General features: G+C 35.9%; 1 protein-coding gene across 1 annotated transcript in view; it reads right to left on the bottom strand.

Moving 5' to 3' along the window:
• The window catches only part of LOC141312710 (C-1-tetrahydrofolate synthase, cytoplasmic-like), a 168,128-nt gene that overhangs the window by 60,374 nt on the left and 89,702 nt on the right, over positions 1 to 18,052 (bottom strand). Inside the window, exons 2-3 of the mRNA XM_073832595.1 lie at positions 3,833 to 3,917; positions 147 to 206 (exon numbers count right to left, since the gene is read on the bottom strand). Coding sequence (XP_073688696.1) covers positions 147 to 206; positions 3,833 to 3,917 — 145 coding nt within the window. The remainder of the gene's footprint in view (positions 1 to 146; positions 207 to 3,832; positions 3,918 to 18,052) is intronic.

Here is an 18,052-nt window from a genome sequence, read left to right as displayed (position 1 = left end):
CCGTGTCAGAGATATGGGGGATCTCAAAGTAGCTCCATATCCAGATTATATCCAGTTAAATATTACCCAGTTTCAGTGGTCGAAAACCAAACGCAGAGACATCTACACACTAAAGCAAGTCCATCACTGTGCTGATGTGATTTTACCTCAGCAGCTGCTTTTAGCTTCATGCTGATGTACAAGTTTGAGTCATCTCTGTCTCCCACCTATAACAAACAAACATAAACAAACAAATATTCAAGCATGTTTAAAACTTCTTTATTTTCCAATGTTTTTAGTAATTTTCTCCTTTCCCTTTTTCCAGTTAAAGCCTCTGCTAAAGTAATTTTTCTTAACTACTTTTACTACTAATAATGATAACAACAGTGTTTTTCACTAGGGGATAGGGATGAGTAACCCTGCTCCTGAAGGATCTCTGTGCTTACGTGTTTGTGCATTAAATTTCAAGAGCACCTTCTGATCAATAATTAAAAAAATATTATCAAAAAGTAAATATTTGACTACTTAAAGTGATTTACAAGGGAATTTTGTTTTTACCTTTGTAATGGTATTTTTCAAACTTTATTAAAAGTATATAATCTTATGTCAAATTTAAAGTATATATTTATAAGCTTTTTACCATTTCTAATAAAAACAATAGAATAAGAACACATAGAAGAAGAAGTAGTAGTAGTTACCAATCAAATGAAATTAGTATTACCAAATTAATTTGTACTATAGAGGTGGCATAGAAGAACACAAAAGTGGCTTGTAGGTGTATTTTCAGATGTTTAATGAGGCTCAGAGGTGGCATGAGCGCAATTAAATTTATAAATTCATGTTAAGAATAATGTTATAAATGTAATATTTTGAATATTAAAAATTAAATGACTTAATAAAGACTAAAAAGACAAAGATTCGTTTGAATGGCTAATTCATTCAGGAATGAAGCAAGTGACTGTCTTTGGGTCAGTTGCATGGGTGCTCCTAAATACTTTTTTCATAGTCTCATGCAGTAGTTTTCAGTCGCAAATGCAAATGGTTGCACTGTCAAGCCCTGCCAAGCACTAAGCACCACCCACAGCACTGCACATTAGGTATTTAACACACCTGATTCAGATCATCAGCTCACTGAGCTAAACTGAGTGTGGCAGATTTGAGAGATATACAAAATGTGTAGTACTGCAAGTTTTCAGGACAAGGAATGAAAACCACTGAAGTAATGTTGCTTTCGTATGCTATCATAATTATGACTTTGGGGTGCTTGCATGTGCAACTTCCGACAGTGCTTCCCACATATACTTTATCTGGGCGGGCATGCTTGTTCTGTGTGTAAGACAACTGTTTACTTCCACTGACAATCCCAAGGCTTGACTGTGTGAGTGTGTGTGTGTGTGTGTGTGTGTGTGTGTGTGTGTGTATGTGTGTGTATATACACACACACATACACACACACACACACACACACACACACACACACACACGCCCAAAATTATTCATACCCCTGGTAAATTCTGACTTAAAGTTACCTTTATTTAACCAGCATTGTTGACAGCATTTCAGCAGGACAACGACCCAATACACACAGCAAAAGTGGTGAAGAAATGGTTAGCAGACAAAAACATTAACGTTTGCAGTGGCCCAGCCAGAGTCCTGACTTAAATCCAACTGAGAATATGTGGAGAAATCTAAAGATCAGTGTGATGGCAATGAGACCCTCCAACCTGAAAGAGCTGGAGCTCATAGCTAAAGATGAATGGGCAAAAATACCAGTGGAGGCATGCAAAAAGCTGGTCAGCAATTATAGGAAACGTTTGATTGCTGTAATAGCCAATAAAGGCTTTTTTTATTATTGAGAAGGGTATGAATAATTTTGGACATGCCACTTTTTGTTCAAATGTAAATCAAAGCTGAGAAATATTTTTTGCCTCTTGTACATCATCTTATTATCTTTTGGGAGAAGCCTGTGTCATTTCCAGTCAAAAAAAAACTTGCTGGTTGAATAAGACTTTAAGTCAGAATTTGCATGGGGTATGAATAATTTTGGGCTTGACTGTATATATATAAAAAAATATTACAATTTAATGTTTATATGTTGTTGTTATGTAAGAATGCTTTAGCCTGAGAACAATACTGTAAACTTGTAATTAATACTGCAATTTATCACAACATAAAACTGAGTGAAAAAAAATCAGTTTCACTGCATTTTAAGTGTTTGTTTATTATGATGTTTTCAGTTTTAAGTGTTGAATTTAATTGCCATTCAGATACTTTGCACTCTAACTATGCTTCTGTACTTTATTTGTTATTATTAAACACTCCATTTTAGTTCATTTATTTAAATTACATTGTCAAAATGCTTCCCCCAGTAATCTTAAATGGGTAAGGCTTCTTTGCCCAGGTAGGGGGTCGTTTTGTTGCAGCAGTGGGGCAAGATGGCCCCCTTTTATAATTAAAATTTTTATGCCATTACAATTAAATTGTTAATTTTTTCCATTTGACTCCCATAATAGTATGTTTCGTGATACATAATGATCCTCTGCATGTTAAACACACATATTTTACATATTATCAGTATATGGACACTGCTTCTTCACCCATCATGTTCATGCAAAAAGACATGACCAACAACTTCTTTCAGTGTATTCTGTGCACACACATAGAGCCGTGTCTCAGGCAATGCACAACCCCCGAATTGATGTTTTTTTTGTGTCTTCCTTTGCTTGAACAGACAAAATATATACAAAAGTATGTTCAAATACCAGACTTAGCATGTATTTAACGGCAACGCGCACGTCGTGCAGCCTTTTGCGCAGAAGTACTTGGTTACACAAGTTTGTATAGGTAATTATGTTGTAAATACAATTGTCAAGCAGTTTGTGATGCATTTTGGAAACAGGAGATGAGCGCCTGATCTAATGCACCACCTGGCCCGTTCTCGAAGACTTACTTTTAGTCATTATTTGGGTAGCACACATATTCTGAATGCCTTCAGCAGAATTCAAATTAGCCATTTTAATCTAGATTAATTCCAAGATTTAATCTAGATTAAAAAATGTATCTATGCCCACCCCTAGTTTTAAGGTTTTATATCTCATTGCATGGAGATTGTTTGTAAATAACCTAAAAAAAGAAAAAAACTTATACAGAACGTGTTATTTTTGTGCAGTGGGCAAAAATAGGATTTACCACCTGGGTACCAATGCAAGTACAGGCGCATCTCAAAAAAATTAGAATTTTTTTTTTCTGTTTTGCAAAGCCTTTTTTTATTATTACTTAGGAAATATTCTAATATTTTGAGATATTGGAGTTTTGACTTTCATGAGCTGTAAGCTCCAGTCATCAAAGTTAAAACAAAAAAACTTTTGAAATGTTTTACTTTACATGTAACGAATCTAGAATATATGAAAGTTTAAGTTTTTAAAATAAATTACAAAAACAATAACTTTTTCACGATATTTTTAGATGCGCCTGTATATTTTAAACATGAAGCATTTTTCGAGAAGGCTAGCACGTGCAATTATAAGAGGGGTGTTTAAACTTTAGTCTGACTGGAAAATTATCTACATTTTTAATTTACAAATTTTAATTAAATCACAGAACAACACATTTGCACAATTGCCAATTAGAAATAAACAATTTTAAATTCTTAGATTGGAAATTTGAAAAGGCAAAATATCAAATACATTTACTCTTTTCATGGAAATAAAAAAAATAAAAAAAATTAACTGTCCCGTTTCCATTCAGCAATGAATAATTTATTGCAAAATAGTGCAAAATAGAACTATTAACATCATTTTCATCAGTACTTCAGAAATGATCAACTGTCATTCATAGACAGGTTACCACTAACCTGTAACACCACAAGGCCTGGTTTGAAATTGGGATCAGTCATTCTCATGCCTTCCACTTCTTCCTTCAGCCTCCCTCTTACCTGACTGGAGAAATTCAAGGATTCAAAATGAGTTGTGCGAGTCATGGTGCAACAAAAGTAGGCTCTCTTACAAACATACACATATGATATCAAGTTGAGTTTCTTTCTCTCAAATTTCATACGTTGCACAGATAGTCCAGCTCCTCCAGGATGGCACATCCACATATGCCCAACATCATATGCCAACAGATGTTGACCATGAGGGTGGCATAAGGGTCCAACGTCCTATAGTGCAACCTGTACTCACAGTCCAGAACCATGCAGCTCAACTAGAATTGGCTAGAGCAGTGGTTCTCAAACTTCTTATACCAAGTACCACTTCAGAAAATATTTGGCTCTCCAAGTACCACCATAATGACCAGCATTAAAATACAGTAGCATAGTAGGCCTGACTCGAGGCAGTTTTATTCCTAATAAGAATATTTATTGTTGTTAGCCACAACATTGTAAACACATAGTTTGAACATTAACACTGCACAGTGCTTACAAATAAAAAAAACTAAATAATAATTAAATTAAAATGTGTTGTACTAAAAGCAGTGGTGGAATGTAACGAAGTATTTGTACTTCGTTACTGTACTTAAGTAAATTTTTACGTATCTATACTTTACTTAAGTAAAAAAAAATAATGCATACTTTTACTTTTACTCAAGTAGATTTTTCAGCAATTATCTGTACTTTGTACTCCACTACATTATTAAAATGCGTGTCGTTACATCCTTCCGAATCTTGCATAAAATTTTTTTTGGTCGACTGACGTTTTGGCGTTGCTGGCCAATGCACGTTGAAACAGATCTGATTGGTCAAAGAACTCAAGCCGAAAAAATAGTGAGCGCGCGTTCTGAAACAACACAAGCGGAACTGATGTAAATCGAAGAAAAGGACACCAAATATCAAACATGGACGAAGAGCCAACAACGTCGACTGAGCTTGAGCCTGTGCCCTGTATCTCTGATTCTGAGAGACACCCCTGGCCTTATTTAAGCAAGTTATTTGAATTTAAAGGTTCAAAGAATGACTCCTGGCGTTTTCAATGTGTCAAGTGCCTACCTCAACGCAAAGAATTGTTAGCGTTTAAAAACTCCCCTTCAAATTTTGAAGAAACATATAGAGGTAAGACATGCAATGCTAGTTATTAAGTTGGCTTGGGAAAGCCAACTTACTGAAATCCTATTTAACCTTATTATTATTATGTTGGCTTGGAGAAGCCAACATATTGTTATGCTATTTAAACTTATTATTATGTTGGCTTGGAGAAGCCAACATATTGTTATGCTATTTAAACTTATTATTATTATGTTGGCTTGGAGAGCCAACATACTGTTATGCTATTTAAACTTATTATGTTGGCTTGGAGAAGCCAACATATTGTTATGCTATTTAAACTTATTATTATTATTATTATTATTATTATTATTATTATGTTGGCTTGGAGAAGCCAACATATTGTTATGCTATTTAAACTTATTATTATGTTGGCTTGGAGAAGCCAACATATTGTTATGCTATTTAAACTTATTATTATGTTGGCTTGGAGAGCCAACATACTGTTATGCTATTTAAACTTATTATTATTATTATTATGTTGGCTTGGAGAGCCAACATACTGTTATGCTATTTAAACTTATTATGTTGGCTTGGAGAAGCCAACATATTGTTATGCTATTTAAACTTATTATTATTATTATTATGTTGGCTTGGAGAAGCCAACATATTGTTATGCTATTTAAACTTATTATGTTGGCTTGGAGAAGCCAACATATTGTTATGCTATTTAAACTTATTATTATTATTAAACTTCTTCTGAGACTAAAATTCTATACGCTACTCCTCCTAGAGCTTTAAGGCTACAAGCCCCAAACTCGGCAGAGCCCTGGGCCCTGGTCACGAAAGTGTTGCTATATCTTTTTGGAATGATCAGACTTACAGTTGATTTAATATTAATTTTTTTACATAAAAAATTCCTAAAATTTCGCCCTCTAATGGAGCAATATTCCAGTATGGCAAGCCGTTTTAACCTAAAATCCACACATGATCCTCTATGGCAAGCTGTTTTAGCCTAAAATATACTAAGCATTTCTTGTCGTACTGCCATTTTTACTAGCAACAATTCAATTAGAGAGCTCTAAGTGTTCTGGGCTGGCCCTTTTGCCCGAAGGCTGCCCGGTTTGGCTCTCCAAGCCAACATTTAAAGTTTGTCATCGAACTTTAGCTTCTAGTTATGTTGGCTTGGAGAAGCCAACATATTGTTATGCTATTTAAACTTATTATTATTATTATTAAAATTCTTCTGAGACTAAAATTCTATACGCTACTCCTCCTAGAGCTTTAAGGCTACAAGCCCCAAACTCGGCGGAGCCCTGGGCCCTGGTCACGAAAGTGTTGCTATATCTTTTTGGAATGATCAGACTTACAGTTGATTTAATATTAATTTTTTTACATGAAAAATTTCTATAGGATTTCAATGGGCTGAGAAAAAATGCGCCATCTAGAGGCGCAATACCTCTCGACTGAAGAGGCGGGACTCAAACCTCTTGCTTACAGTCACTCTGAAATCGGTGGAAATACAAATAAATACCGCCTTTTAAAATTAAATATTCCAGCGATTTAATTGTAAATACCCATTAGAACACATCAACAGCTAAATTCAGTGGTTTGTGAGCAGTTCTTGTAAAAGAAATGCTTGCACCCTTCAGCGAGTATACAAGCCGTCAGCACGAACTCTCTCTGTATGTGCTCATAAACAACATAAATTGCACGAATTAGAGTGCCTTTAAAATTTATATATTTCAGCGATTTATTTGTAAATACCCATTAGAACACATCAACAAATCAGCCTTTTGTGATCTGTTTTATTTCAAAGTTAAAGCACTGTCTTCAGCAAATGTGTTATACAGATCGAGCTTTACGGCTCGGAGCTAACGTTAATTTACCCGACTGAGAATTATACATGACTGCGCGTCTTTTAAAAGCATTTAAATAAAAACACTCCAGCGATCCAACACAATAAATATACAAGAATATTTTAAAGAACTATATTAGCTGCAAATGAGCTGTTCAATAGGTTTCACTAACGAACATGTTACCGAGCTGTAACCTATACTTTCACTTTGACTTCGGTGTAAAATGCATATAAATAACGCCTTTAAAATTACAATATTCCAGCCATTTAATTATAAATACCCATTAGAACACATCAAGACCTGAATTCAGCTGTTTGAACGAATTTATTGAAAACCCGAAGCATTTCCTTCACCGCGTACAGATTGCCTTCAACTATGATACATGGAGACGAACGACATAATTTGCACGAATTTGACCGCCTTTAAAATTACAATATTGCAGCGAATTAATTAAGTCCACCCATTAGAGAATATCAACAGCTAAATGCAGTTGTTCGTGAGTATTTTTTTTTTCATACAGAGAGCGCTGTGTTCAGCAGTGTGTTATGAGCTCCGAGATGTCCAACTGACAATTATACATGACTGCACGTCTTTTAAAGGCATTTAAATACAAACACTCCAGCGATTGCACACAATAAATATAGAAGAATATTTTAAAGACCTACATTGAGTGCAAATGACTTTTTTCACTGGCTTAACTAACTAACATTGAATGCACTGCTCAGTCTTCATCTACATAATTTGCACGTCTTTTAAAGGTATACAAACACTCCAGCGATTAAACACAATAATAGTAGAGTAATATATTACACAGCTTAAATGCTTGCTTATTTCTGCTTTTAGGCTCAACCACACAGCAACGCTTTCAAGCACGCGCTGCACACTTGTTGTATGGCAAGCCGTTTTAACCTAAAATACACATAAATCCTCTATGGCAAGCTGTTTAGCCTAAAATATACTAAGCATTACTTATCGTAATAGCATTTTTACTAACAACAATTCAATCAGAGAGCTCTAAGTGTTCTGGGCTGGCCCTTTTGCCCGAAGGCTGCCCGGTTTGCTTCTCCAAGCCAACATTTAAAGTTTGTCATCGAACTTTAGCTTCTAGTTATTATTAAACTTCTTCTGAGACTAAAATTCTATACGCTACTCCTCCTAGAGCTTTAAGGCTACAAGCCCCAAACTCGGCAGAGCCCTGGGCCCTGGTCACGAAAGTGTTGCTATATCTTTTTGGAATGATCAGACTTACAGTTGATTTAATATTAATTTTTTTACATTAAAAATTCCTAAAATTTCGCCCTCTAATGGAGCAATATTCCAGTATGGCAAGCCGTTTTAACCTAAAATCCACACATGATCCTCTATGGCAAGCTGTTTTAGCCTAAAATATACTAAGCATTTCTTGTCGTACTGCCATTTTTACTAGCAACAATTCAATTAGAGAGCTCTAAGTGTTCTGGGCTGGCCCTTTTGCCCCAAGGCTGCCCGGTTTAGCTCTCCAAGCCAACATTTAAAGTTTGTCATCGAACTTTAGCTTCTAGTTATGTTGGCTTGGAGAAGCCAACATATTGTTATGCTATTTAAACTTATTATTATTATTATTAAAATTCTTCTGAGACTAAAATTCTATACGCTACTCCTCCTAGAGCTTTAAGGCTACAAGCCCCAAACTCGGCGGAGCCCTGGGCCCTGGTCACGAAAGTGTTGCTATATCTTTTTGGAATGATCAGACTTACAGTTGATTTAATATTAATTTTTTTACATGAAAAATTTCTATAGGATTTCAATGGGCTGAGAAAAAATGCGCCATCTAGAGGCGCAATACCTCTCGACTGAAGAGGCGGGACTCAAACCTCTTGCTTACAGTCACTCTGAAATCGGTGGAAATACAAATAAATACCGCCTTTTAAAATTAAATATTCCAGCGATTTAATTGTAAATACCCATTAGAACACATCAACAGCTAAATTCAGTGGTTTGTGAGCAGTTCTTGTAAAAGAAATGCTTGCACCCTTCAGCGAGTATACAAGCCGTCAGCACGAACTCTCTCTGTATGTGCTCATAAACAACATAAATTGCACGAATTAGAGTGCCTTTAAAATTTATATATTTCAGCGATTTATTTGTAAATACCCATTAGAACACATCAACAAATCAGCCTTTTGTGATCTGTTTTATTTCAAAGTTAAAGCACTGTCTTCAGCAAATGTGTTATACAGATCGAGCTTTACGGCTCGGAGCTAACGTTAATTTACCCGACTGAGAATTATACATGACTGCGCGTCTTTTAAAAGCATTTAAATAAAAACACTCCAGCGATCCAACACAATAAATATACAAGAATATTTTAAAGAACTATATTAGCTGCAAATGAGCTGTTCAATAGGTTTCACTAACGAACATGTTACCGAGCTGTAACCTATACTTTCACTTTGACTTCGGTGTAAAATGCATATAAATAACGCCTTTAAAATTACAATATTCCAGCCATTTAATTATAAATACCCATTAGAACACATCAAGACCTGAATTCAGCTGTTTGAACGAATTTATTGAAAACCCGAAGCATTTCCTTCACCGCGTACAGATTGCCTTCAACTATGATACATGGAGACGAACGACATAATTTGCACGAATTTGACCGCCTTTAAAATTACAATATTGCAGCGAATTAATTAAGTCCACCCATTAGAGAATATCAACAGCTAAATGCAGTTGTTCGTGAGTATTTTTTTTTTCATACAGAGAGCGCTGTGTTCAGCAGTGTGTTATGAGCTCCGAGATGTCCAACTGACAATTATACATGACTGCACGTCTTTTAAAGGCATTTAAATACAAACACTCCAGCGATTGCACACAATAAATATAGAAGAATATTTTAAAGACCTACATTGAGTGCAAATGACTTTTTTCACTGGCTTAACTAACTAACATTGAATGCACTGCTCAGTCTTCATCTACATAATTTGCACGTCTTTTAAAGGTATACAAACACTCCAGCGATTAAACACAATAATAGTAGAGTAATATATTACACAGCTTAAATGCTTGCTTATTTCTGCTTTTAGGCTCAACCACACAGCAACGCTTTCAAGCACGCGCTGCACACTTGTTGTATGGCAAGCCGTTTTAACCTAAAATACACATAAATCCTCTATGGCAAGCTGTTTAGCCTAAAATATACTAAGCATTACTTATCGTAATAGCATTTTTACTAACAACAATTCAATCAGAGAGCTCTAAGTGTTCTGGGCTGGCCCTTTTGCCCGAAGGCTGCCCGGTTTGCTTCTCCAAGCCAACATTTAAAGTTTGTCATCGAACTTTAGCTTCTAGTTATGTTGGCTTGGAGAAGCCAACATATTGTTATGCTATTTAAACTTATTATTATTAAACTTCTTCTGAGACTAAAATTCTATACGCTACTCCTCCTAGAGCTTTAAGGCTACAAGCCCCAAACTCGGCAGAGCCCTGGGCCCTGGTCACGAAAGTGTTGCTATATCTTTTTGGAATGATCAGACTTACAGTTGATTTAATATTAATTTTTTTACATTAAAAATTCCTAAAATTTCGCCCTCTAATGGAGCAATATTCCAGTATGGCAAGCCGTTTTAACCTAAAATCCACACATGATCCTCTATGGCAAGCTGTTTTAGCCTAAAATATACTAAGCATTTCTTGTCGTACTGCCATTTTTACTAGCAACAATTCAATTAGAGAGTTCTAAGTGTTCTGGGCTGGCCCTTTTGCCCCAAGGCTGCCCGGTTTGGCTCTCCAAGCCAACATTTAAAGTTTGTCATCGAACTTTAGCTTCTAGTTATTATTCAACCTTCTTCTGAGACTAATTTTCTATACGCTACTCCTCCTAGAGCTTTAAGGCTACAAGCCCCAAACTCGGCTGAGCCCTGGGCCCTGGTCACCAAAGTGTTGCTATATCTTTTTGGAATGATCAGACTTACAGTTGATTTAATATTAATTTTTTTACATGAAAAATTTCTATAGGATTTCAATGGGCTGAGAAAAAATGCGCCATCTAGAGGCGCAATACCTCTCCACTGAAGAGGCGGGACTCAAGCCTCTTGCTTACAGTCACTCTGAAATCGGTGGAAATACAAATAAATACGGCTTTTTAAAATGTAAATATTACAGCGATTTAACTCTAAATACCCATTAGAACACATCAACAGCTTAATTCAGTGGTTTGTGAGCAGTTCTTGTAAAAGAAAAGCTTGCACCCTTCAGCGAGTACAAGCCGTCAGCACGAACTCTCTCTGTATGTGCTCATAAACAACATAAATTGCACGAATTAGAGTGCCTTTAAAATTTATATATTTCAGCGATTTATTTGTAAATACCCATTAGAACACATCAACAAATCAGCCTTTTGTGATCTGTTTTATTTCAAAGTTAAGTTAGCTCCGAACCGTGAAGCTCATCTGTATAACACACATTTGCTGAAGACTGCTTTATTGTTACCCGACTGAGAATTATACATGACTGCACGTCTTTTAAAAGCATTTAAATAAAAACACTCCAGCGATCCAACACAATAAATATACAAGAATATTTTAAAGAACAACATTAGCTGCAAATGAGCTATTCAATAGGTTTCACTAACGAACATGTTCCCAAGCTGTGACCCACACTTTCACTTTGACTTCGGTGGAAAATGCATATAAATAACGCCTTTAAAATTACAATATTCCAGTCATTTAATTTTAAATACCCATTAGAACACATCAAGACCTGAATTCAGCTGTTTGAGCGAATTTATTCAAAACCCTAAGCATTTCCTTCACCGCGTACAGATTGCTTTCAACGAGTATAATGGAGACGAACGATATCATTTGGACGAATTAGAACGCCTTTAAAATTACAATATTGCAGCGATTTAATTCATTCCACCCATTAGAAAATATCAACAGCTAAATGTAGTTGTTTGTGAGTATTTTTTTTCCATACAGAGAGCGCTGTGTTCAGCAGTGTAGACATGAGCTCCGAGATGTCTGTCTGAGAATTATACATGACTGCACGTCTTTTAAAGGCATGTAAATACAAACACTCCAGCGATTGCACACAATAAATATAGAAGAATATTTTAAAGACCTGCATTGGGTGCAAATGACTTTTTTCATAGGCTTAACTAACTAACAGGAGATGCACGGCTGCATTTATGTGTCTGTTAACAAAGACATCATTTGCACGTCTTTTAAAGGTATTTAAATTCAAACACTCCAGCGATTAAACACAATAATAGTAGAGTAATATACTACACAGCTTAAATGCTTGCTTATTTCTGCTTTTAGGCTCAACTGCACAGCAAGGCGTCGTGGCTTTCAAGCACCCGCTGCACACTTGTTGTATGGCAAGCCGGATTAACCTAAAATACACATAAATCCTCTATGGCAAGCTGTTTAGCCTAAAATATACTAAGCATTACTTATCGTAATAGCATTTTTACTAGCAACAATTCAATCAGAGAGCTCTAAGTGTTCTGGGCTGGCCCTTTTGCACGAAGGCTGCCCGGTTTGCTTCTCCAAGCCAACATTTAAAGTTTGTCATCGAACTTTATCTTCTAGTTATGTTGGCTTGGAGAAGCCAACATATTGTTATGCTATTTAAACTTATTATTATGTTGGCTTGGAGAGCCAACATACTGTTATGCTATTTAAACTTATTATTATGTTGGCTTGGAGAAGCCAACATATTGTTATGCTATTTAAACTTATTATTATGTTGGCTTGGAGAGCCAACATACTGTTATGCTATTTAAACTTATTATTATTATTATTATTAAAATTCTTCTGAGACTAAAATTCTATACGCTACTCCTCCTAGAGCTTTAAGGCTACAAGCCCCAAACTCAGCAGAGCCCTGGGCCCTGACCACGAGATTGTTGCTATATCTTTTTAGACTGATCAGACTTACAGTTGATTTATTATTAATTTTTTTATATTAAAAATTCCTAAAATTTCGCCCTCTAATGGAGCAATACCTCTCCACTGAATGGAAATATGTCCCATAGAATTGAATGGGCTGAGAAAAAGGCGCCCTCTAAAGGAGTAAATCCTCTCTACTCAACAGGAGATCGCTGAGCTCTGACCTACTTTCACTTTGACTTAGGTGGAAAATGCAAATAAATAACGCCTTTAAAATTAAAATATTCCAGCGATTTAATTGTAAATACCCATTAGAACACACCAAGACCTGAATTCAGCTATTTGAGCTAATTTATTCAAAACTCTAAGCATTTCCTTCACCGTGTACAGCTTCAGCACGTACTCTCTCTGTATATCTGCTCACAAACGACCTAATTTGCTCGAATTAGAACGCCTTTAAAATTAAAATATTACAGCGATTTAACTCTAAATACCCATTACAACACATCAACAGCTAAATCAGTTTGTGATCTGTTTTATTTCAAAGTTGAAGCAGTGTCTTCAGCAAATGTATTACACAGACGAGCTTCACTGCTCGGAGCTAACTTACCCGACTGAGAATTATACATGACTGCACGTCTTTTAAAAGCATTTAAATAAAAACACTCCAGCGATTGCACACAATAAATATAGAAGAATATTTTAAAGAGCTACATTGGGTGTAAATTAGCTATTTCAAACGTTTTACTAACGAACATGAGATGTACGGCTGCATTATCAGTCTGTCAACAAATACATAATTTGCACGTCTTTTAAAGGCATTTAAATAAAAACACTCCAGCGATTGCACACAATAAATATAGAAGAATATTTTAAAGAGCCGCATTGAATGCAAATGACCTGTTTCAAAGGTTTTTAATAACGAACATGAGATGCACGGCTGCATCCGTCTGTGTCAACAAAGAATTCATTTGCACGTCTTTTAAAGGTAATCAAATAAAAACATTCCAGCGATTGCACACAATAAATATAGAAGAATATTTTAAAGAGCTACATTGGGTGTAAATGAGCTATTTCAAACGTTTTACTAACGAACATGAGATGTACGGCTGCATCCCTCTGTCAACAAAGAATTCATTTGCACGTCTTTTAAAGGTAATCAAATAAAAACATTCCAGCGATTGCACACAATAAATATAGAAGAATATTTTAAAGAGCTGCATTGAGTGTAAATGAGCTATTTCAAACGTTTCACTAACGAACATGAGATGCACGGCTGCATTTATGTGTCTGTTAACAAAGACATCATTTGCACGACTTTTAAAGGTATTTTAATACAAACACTCCAGCGATTCAACACAATAATAGTACAGTCATATAATAAAAAGGTTAAATGCTTGCTTATTTCTGCTTTTCGCCTCAACCGCACAGCAACGCGTCGTGGCTTTGAAGCAATCGCTGCACGAATCTTGTATGGCAAGCCGTTTTAACCTAAAATACACATATTAATCCACTATGGCAAGCTGTATTAGCCTAAAATATACTAAGCATTACTTATCGTAATAGCATTTTTACTAGCAACAATTCAATTACAGAGCTCTAAGTGTTCTGGGCTGGCCCTTTTGCCCCAAGGCTGCCCAATTTGGCTCTCCAAGCCAACATTTAAAGTTTGTCATCGAACTTTAGCTTCTAGTTATTATTAAACTTCTTCTGAGACTAAAATTCTATACGCTACTCCTCCTAGAGCTTTAAGGCTACAAGCCCCAAACTCGGCGGAGCCCTGGGCCCTGGTCACGAAAGTGTTGCTATATCTTTTTGGAATGATCAGACTTACAGTTGATTTAATATTAATTTTTTTACATGAAAAATTTCTACAGGATTTCAATGGGCTGAGAAAAAATGGGCCATCTAGAGGCGCAATACCTCTCGACTGAAGAGGCGGGACTCAAACCTCTTGCTTACAGTCACTCTGAAATCGGTGGAAATACAAATAAATACCGCCTTTAAAAATTAAATATTCCACCGATTTAATTGTAAATACCCATTAAAACACATCAACAGCTAAATTCAGTGGTTTGTGAGCAGTTCTTGTAAAAGAAAAGCTTGCACCCTTCAGCGAGTATACAAGCCGTCAGCACGAACTCTCTCTGTATGTGCTCACAAACAACATAAATTGCACGAATTAGAGTGCCTTTAAAATGTATATGTTTCAGCGATTTATTTGTAAATACCCATTAGAACACATCAACAAATCAACCTTTTGTGATCTGCTTTATTTCAAAGTTAAAGCACTGTCTTCAGCAAATGTGTTATACAGACGAGCTTTACGGCTCGGAGCTAACTTACCCGACTGAGAATTATACATGACTGCACGTCTTTTAAAAGCATTTAAATAAAAACACTCCAGCGATCCAACACAATAAATATACACGAATATTTTAAAGAACTATATTAGCTGCAAATGAGCTATTCAATAGGTTTCACTAACGAACATGTTACCGAGCTGTGACCTATACTTTCACTTTGACTTCGGTGTAAAATGCATATAAATAACGCCTTTAAAATTCCAATATTCCAGCCATTTAATTGTAAATACCCATTAGAACACATCAAGACCTGAATTCAGCTGTTTGAGCGAATTTATTCAGAACCCTAAGCATTTCCTTCACCGCGTACAGATTGCTTTCAACGAGTATACATGGAGACGAACGACATAATTTGCACGAATTAGAACGCCTTTAAAATTAAAATATTGCAGCGATTTAATTCAGTCCACCCATTAGAAAATATCAACAGCTAAATGCAGTTGTTTGTGAGCATTTTGTATTCATACAGAGAGCGATGTGTTCAGCAGTGTGTTAGACAGCTCCGAGATGTCCGACTGACAATTATACATGACTGCACGTCTTTTAAAGGCATTTAAATACAAACACTCCAGCGATTGCACACAATAAATATAGAAGAATATTTTAAAGACCTACATTGAGTGCAAATGACTTTTTTCATAGGCTTAACTAACTAACATGAGATGCACGGCTGCATTTATGTGTCTGTTAACAAAGACATCATTTTCACTTCTTTTAAAGGTATTTTAATACAAACACTCCAGCGATTCAACACAATAATAGTACAGTCATATAATAAAAAGGTTAAATGCTTGAATATTTCTGCTTTTCGGCTCAACCGCACGGCAACGCGACGCGGCTTTGAAGCAGGCGCTCTTCGCATATTCCAGTATGGCAAGCTGTTTTAACCTAAAATCCACACACGATCCTCTATGGCAAGATGTTTTAGCCTAAAATAAACTAAGCATTTCTTGTCGTACTGCCATTTTTACTATCAACAATTAAATTAGAGAGCTCTAAGTGTTCTGGGCTGGCCCTTTTGCCCCAATGCTGCCCGGTTTGCTTCTCCAAGCCAACATTTAAAGTTTGTCATCGAACTTTAGCTTCTAGTTATTATTATTATATGTTATTATTCTTATGGTACACGAATTTACAAACGCTACTCCTCCTAGGGCTTGAATGCCACAAGCCCCAAACTTGGCAGATACCTGGGTCCTGCTCTAAAGTTAGTTGCTATATCTTTTTAGACTGATCAGACTTACAGTTGATTTATTATTAATTTTTGAATATGACACATTTCCCAATGAATTACATGGGCTGAGAAAAAATGCGCCCTCTAACAGTAATACCTCTCGACTGAAGAGGCGGGACTCAAACCTCTCACTTACAGTCACTCTGAAATCGGTGGAAATACAAATAAATATCGCCTTAAAAATTTAATTATTACAGCGATTTAACTCTAAATACCCATTAGAACATATCAACAGTTAAATTCAGTGGTTTTATAGTTCTTGTAAAAGAAAAGCTCGCACCCTTCAGCGCTTATACAAGCCGTCAGCACTAGGCTACTCTCTCTGTGCATGTGCTCACAAACAACATAAATTGCACGAATTAGAACGCCTTTAAAATAAATATATTTCAGCGATTTGTTTGTAAATACTCATTAGAACACATCAACAAATCAGCCTTTTGTGATCTGTTTTATTTCAAAGTTAAAGCACTGTCTTCAGCAAATGTGTTACACAGACGAGCTTTCACGGCTCGGAGCTAACTTACCCGACTGAGAATAATACATGACTGAACGTCTTTTAAAACCATTTAAATAAAAACACTCCAGCGATCCAACACAATAAATATACAAGAATATTTTAAAGAACTACATTAGCTGCAAATGAGCTATTCAATAGGTTTCACTAACGATCATGTTACCGAGCTGTGACCTATACTTTCACTTTGACTTCGGTGGAAAATGCATATAAATAACGCCTTTAAAATTACAATATTCCAGCCATTTAATTGTAAATACCCATTAGAACACATCAAGACCTGAATTCAGCTGTTTGAGTGAATTTATTGAAACCCCTAAGCATTTCCTTCACCGCGTACAGATTGCTTTCAACGAGTTTACATGGAGACGAACGACATAATTTGCACGAATTAGAACACCTTTAAAATTACAATATTGCAGCGATTTAATTCAGTCCACCCATTAGAAAATATCAACAGCTAAATGCAGTTGTTTGTGAGCATTTTGTTTTCATACAGAGAGCGCTGCGTTCAGCTGTGTGTTAGACATGAGCTCCGAGATGTCCGACTGACAATTATACATGACTGCACGTCTTTTAAAGGCATTTAAATACAAACACTCCAGCGATTGCACACAATAAATATAGAAGAATATTTTAAAGACCTACATTGGGTGCAAATGACTTTTTTCATAGGCTTAACTAACATTGGATGCACTGCTCAGTCTTCGTCTGCATCATCAAACACATCATTTGCACGTCTTTTAAAGGTATTTAAATACAAACACTCCAGCGATTAAACACAATAATAGTAGAGTAATATAATACACAGCTTAAATGCTTGCTTATTTCTGCTTTTAGGCTCAACCGCACAGCAACGCGTCGTGGGTTTCAAGCATGCGCTGCAAACTTGTTGTATGGCAAGCCGTTTTAACGTAAAATCCACACACGATCCTCTATGTTTTAGCCTAAAATATACTAAGCATTTCTTGTCGTACTGCCATTTTTACTAGCAACAATTCAATCAGAGAGCTCTAAGTGTTCTGGGCTGGCCCTTTTGCCCCAAGGCTGCCCAATTTGGCTCTCCAAGCCAACATTTAAAGTTTGTCATCGAACTTTAGCTTCTAGTTATTATTATTATGTTGGCTTGGAGAAGCCAACATATTGTTATGCTATTTAAACTTATTATTATTATTAAACTTCTTCTGAGACTAAAATTCTATACGCTACTCCTCCTAGAGCTTTAAGGCTACAAGCCCCAAACTCGGCA

The sequence above is a fragment of the Garra rufa genome, unplaced genomic scaffold, assembly GCF_049309525.1.
Source record: "Garra rufa unplaced genomic scaffold, GarRuf1.0 hap1_unplaced_004, whole genome shotgun sequence".
Taxonomy (NCBI): domain Eukaryota; kingdom Metazoa; phylum Chordata; class Actinopteri; order Cypriniformes; family Cyprinidae; genus Garra; species Garra rufa.
The sequence above is the reverse complement of the archived record's forward strand: the minus strand, read 5'-3'. Positions and strand labels throughout refer to the sequence as shown.